The sequence below is a fragment of the Penaeus chinensis genome, chromosome 14 (genome assembly GCF_019202785.1).
Source record: "Penaeus chinensis breed Huanghai No. 1 chromosome 14, ASM1920278v2, whole genome shotgun sequence".
Taxonomy (NCBI): Eukaryota; Metazoa; Arthropoda; class Malacostraca; order Decapoda; family Penaeidae; genus Penaeus; species Penaeus chinensis.
Window position 1 is genome coordinate 20,863,829 of NC_061832.1, and position 5,000 is coordinate 20,868,828.

A 5,000-nucleotide genomic window follows, 5' to 3' on the forward strand; every position below is an offset into this window, starting at 1 on the left:
CGTAGATAGATACATAGATAGATAGCTATACATATATATTTCCGCGTGTGTGTGTGTGTGTAAATAGATAAATATATATAAATATAGATATACACATAAACTTGCATGTGTGTGTTATATGTACACACACACACATATTTATACATATATATATGTGTATGTGTGTATTTACATATGTGTGTGCATATATATATATATATATATATATATATATGTATGTGTGTGTGTGTGTGTGTGTTTGTGGATAGATAGATAGATAGACAGATATATATATATTTGTGCGTGTGTGTATAGATAGATATATAGATAGATAGAGATATGCACACACATATACTTGCATGCGTGTGTTATATGCACGCACACACACACACACACACACACACACACACACACACACACACACACACACACACACACACATATATATATATATATATATATATATATATATATATATATATATATATGCGACTCCAGATCGACAATCGTCCGACCTTTAGCTTTAAACTGAAATACGCGATAAATATTCTGGGAAATATTTATTACCTAGAAGGCGGATTTCGCCCACCGAATGGCACACTTATATAAGCAGCGAAAGGAAGGGAGGAGGGAGGAGGGGTATTTGTAGGTATGTATGTGTGTGTGTTTGTATATACTTACATATGTATGTATATGTATATATACTTACGTATGTATATATATGAATATATGTACTTACATATATATATATATATATAATTTATATATACATATATATACATATCATCACCATCATCATCAGCCTTAATCAGTCTACTGCAGGACGTAGGCCTCTCCCAATCTGTCTGTCTTGCGTTTTTTGTTTCCTGTCTTGGTCCCCAAATTTCATTGGTTATGCTCTTGGCCTTTTTATGTTATCTATAGCTCAGTCTGTTACGTTCTTTGTCCTTCTGTTGCCCTGACATACATGACCAGCCCATTGCCTTTTTTGTTTGGGGGGGGGGGGGGGGCTCCCAAATACATCTTTTGTCTTTTCCTTGATCCACGTCGCCCTTACCCGATCTCTTAGGATAATTCCCAGCATCAACCTCTCCATCCCTCTCTGTGCACTTATTAGTTTCCTCTCCAGTAATTAGGTTGTAGTCCATGTTTCTGATCCATAGGTCATAACTGGGAGGACGCATTGATTAAAGAATTTTATTGTTATACATAATGGCAAAGAGCCTCTTAGTATACTACTGTGTTTGCCGAAGGCACTCCAGCCTAGACTGATGCGTCGCTTAATTTCCTCTTCGCTAGATGTTCGAGTTGCCCTAGTTATATATACTTGTCCACTACCTCAATCGCTTCGCCTTGAACATGTATCTGTTCGAATTAAGCTCTACTGTTGAACATGATCTTAGTCTTTTTCTTGTTCATCCTAAGTCCGACTTTCAGGCTTTCTCTATTCAGATAATTTATTAGTTGCTGTATTTCATTTGCAGATTCACTGAAAAGAACAATATCACCTGAAAAGGTCATAAGAATAACTAAGATGAGGAAGGATGTCATGGCCACAGGACCGCGCTTCCATCTGGGCAATGTGGGAGTTGTGAACAGGGGCGTTGTCTTGTAGGAGGCGGACACCTTTGGTCAGCATTCAGCGCCTCTTGGCCTCCCGCGATTTCTGTAGTATTGAAGCGTAGTAAGTTCCTGTAACTAGTACTTTTTGCCAGGAAATCCATCATCACTACTCCATGCTGGTTCCAAAAATCTGTGAGCATCACCTTGCCTGCCGAGGGTGTGACACATACCTTTTTTTGGAGGGGGTGAGTAAAAGTTCTTCCATTGTTTTGACAAGACCTTAGTTTGCGTATTATAGTGATGGACCTAAATTACATCCTGCGTAATTAGTCTGCCAAAAAGTCCTCCTGGCTTTCTTGGCCCATGTCTAAAAGAGCCTTGGGACAATGGACTCGTCCCTGCTTCTGGAAAAGCGTGAGTAGCCTGGGAACCCATCGAGCAGACAACTTCTGCATATGCAAATGTTCATGAATGATTTTGTCCACAGACCCCACACGAATTTTGACATCTTGGGCTAGCTGACGAACAGTAATACGGCAATCTTCCAAAATGGCAGTCTCTACTTGATGGATGCTGTCCTCATCATTGGCAGACTGGGGTCGCCCTTGGACAGGAGCCGTTTCCACAGATCTCCGACCACACCTGAAATGGCGATGCCAATCTTTAACGTCATATAATGGGGCATACTCTATATAAGTTGCTTCCATTTCATCGAAGGTCTCTTGTGGTGTGCGGCCATTCAAGTATAACAACCTGATCACTGCTCGACACTCCACTGATTCCATTACACATGGCTTATAGAGACGTGTATCATTATGCATGTGAAATCTAACCTAGGATAAGTGGATGTGGGTCAAATCATTAATGGGCTCCCTCGTATGTACACACACACAAAAAAACAACAAAAAAAAACACACACAAACACACAAACACACACGCGCGCGCATACAAAACACACAAACAAACATATATAGATAGATAGATATATAGAAGTGTATATATATATATGTATATATATTCTCTCTCTCTCTCTCTCTCTCTCTGTCTCTCTGTATCTTTCTATGTTTATATATATATATATATATATATATATGTGTGTGTGTGTGTGTGTGTGTGTGTGTTCTCTCTCTCTCTATATATATATATATGTGTGTGTATGTGTGTGTGTGTATATGTGTATGTGTATGTGTATGTGTATATACATATACATATATATGCGTACACACACACACACATGGTCGTCGATGTCGACACCTGAAGATGGTAGACGCAGCGTTCATCCATTCAACCAACAACAAGGTCGTCGCAAGCCTAACTACCGACGTGACCTGACCGCTCAGTGCATGTATACTTACTTCTGTGTATCTCTTGTCTGAAGAAGCATTAAAGCGAAAGGCTTTCGGCATATTCGTGTGAGTGAGTGAGTGAGAGTAAGAGGGAGGAAATTGTGAGTGTGTAAGTGTGTATGTGTGTATGTTACCTATACCTCCAATTCCCCTACCCACTTCATTCCACGCAAGCGCCATCGCTGCTGTTACCCGCGAGCATTGCCATTCAGAATCTGCCTCCCACGCAACCGTCCTCCCTCACCTCTTGGCAAGCACCGCGGCTGACTCACTCGACCGCCCAGATTCCACCGGTAACTCAACGGTACTTTCAGTGTATCTTGTCCGAGGCGCTTGGTCTTATCCGGGAAGAAACGCGGTCGGGGAGCGTAGGTCAGGTTAAAATAACACAGAAGGAGGATCTGTACGGTGATCTTGCCCGACTGACCGGTTGGTGTAAATGTGAGAGGAACCTGGATTGTGGTCACGCTGGTTAGGAGAGGTTGCTTGTCGAGAGAACCCCGGAATGGGCCCTCTGTGCACATGATAAGTGGGTTATGGAACCTTTATTAGTGAGGTCTTGGGGGAAAATCTGTGACTTTTTGATTAAGCAAGAGAGCTATATAGATCGGTGGCCCATTTCTTTTATCAAGTTCTTTTTAAGCATTTTAACTTCGTATTTTATTTCATTATTTGAGTTCTTTTATTTCTTCGCGTGGTTTACTTGTGTTCGTTTCGTGTTGTTGTTTTATTGATAGTAAGTTATGCTTTTACGTTGTTTTGTTATTTTTGTTTCCTCGTTTATTGTTTTAATAAATATCTTGAATGCTTAATTTAGACACATATTTTCCATACTCACAAAAAAACTTTGATGAAAGGCATACATTTTAAAAGGATTTGTAAAAGGTGCAATGAGCCCAGTCAGAGATCAGAAAACTCTATACAGTATACTGTGTAAACAAAAAATCGTTTACCATTTGCGTTCAGAGAATAAATCCTTCACACACGTCACTCCGGCTAAATACACGCACGCCAGGCTTTTACACTTGCACAACACATACTCATACACACATACACTCACTATCCCTCCGTTCCTCACACTCTTCCTCACTTAATGGCCTTTTTTCTCCACCTACACTCATACGTACACATATGGTAATTAAATGGGTTTTGGCAGCGAGCTATATAAAGTTTGCCAGATCTAATCGTGTGCAGGTTGCTACATCCACGCCACCTTCCCCCTCTCCCTTCCACGCCACCTTCCCCTCCACTTCCCCTCTACTTCCCCTCCCTTCCCCATTCCCCTTCCCCTCCACTTCCCCTCCAATTCCCCTCCACTTCCCCTCCACTTCCCCTCCACTTCCCCTCCACTTCCCCTCCACCTCCCTCTCGCCCCCACTCCATCTTGCCTCCACTCCACCATCCCCCTCCCTTCCCCTTTCCCCTTCCCCCTTGTCAGTACTCACCCATATATAATTTTCGTTTCTGTTCATATTGGTATTTTAACTTTTTTACTATAATAACGAGGGCACTAAAACACAATATAGACCTCTTAAATATATTTGTATGCGAGTTACCAAAGTAAAATCATCTATGGAATTAATAAAACTTGAAAAAATCACAAACAACATAAAGACAGTCTCTTATCTTGATCTATCTTTTTCATTTCTATTCTTTTTATTTTCTATATAGATATTTTTTACCGAGGCGAAGATGCGCTTGAGTGAATGGTGATGACTGGCAGCTATGAAAAACCTGTCAACTGTCAAATAATCATCATCAACAACCACTCAGCGTGTCACTAGTAATAACCGACCTGTCATGTGTATCTTCGCCTCTGTTTATAAATAAGTAAGAAAACAATCCACGAACTGCAATGTATTCCGATTCTTAACATAAATCGACAACTCTTAGAGACCGCAGTTCCTTTTATTTCTGTCTTCATCTCCATCGGCAGGAAGGTGTGGTTCCTGGGGGAGAAAAGAATCAATATTTCAGGTATTTACTTACAGACTTACTTATATGTAGATAATGTGTCTATTAGATTATATTTTTCTTTTTAAGTTTAGTTCTTGAGTGACAGAATATATGACGTGTCTGATTATATTTACTTTAGGGTTCTGTCGACAAAAT

General features: G+C 40.4%; 1 protein-coding gene across 1 annotated transcript in view; it reads right to left on the bottom strand.

The window, feature by feature from the left end:
* Positions 1 to 4,411: 4,411 nt before the first annotated feature.
* LOC125032023 (PI-actitoxin-Avd5a-like) overlaps positions 4,412 to 5,000 on the bottom strand; it is a 1,776-nt gene continuing 1,187 nt past the window's right edge. Inside the window, exon 3 of the mRNA XM_047622984.1 lies at positions 4,412 to 4,837. Within this exon, the coding sequence (XP_047478940.1) occupies positions 4,809 to 4,837 (29 nt within the window). The 3' untranslated portion in view covers positions 4,412 to 4,808. The remainder of the gene's footprint in view (positions 4,838 to 5,000) is intronic.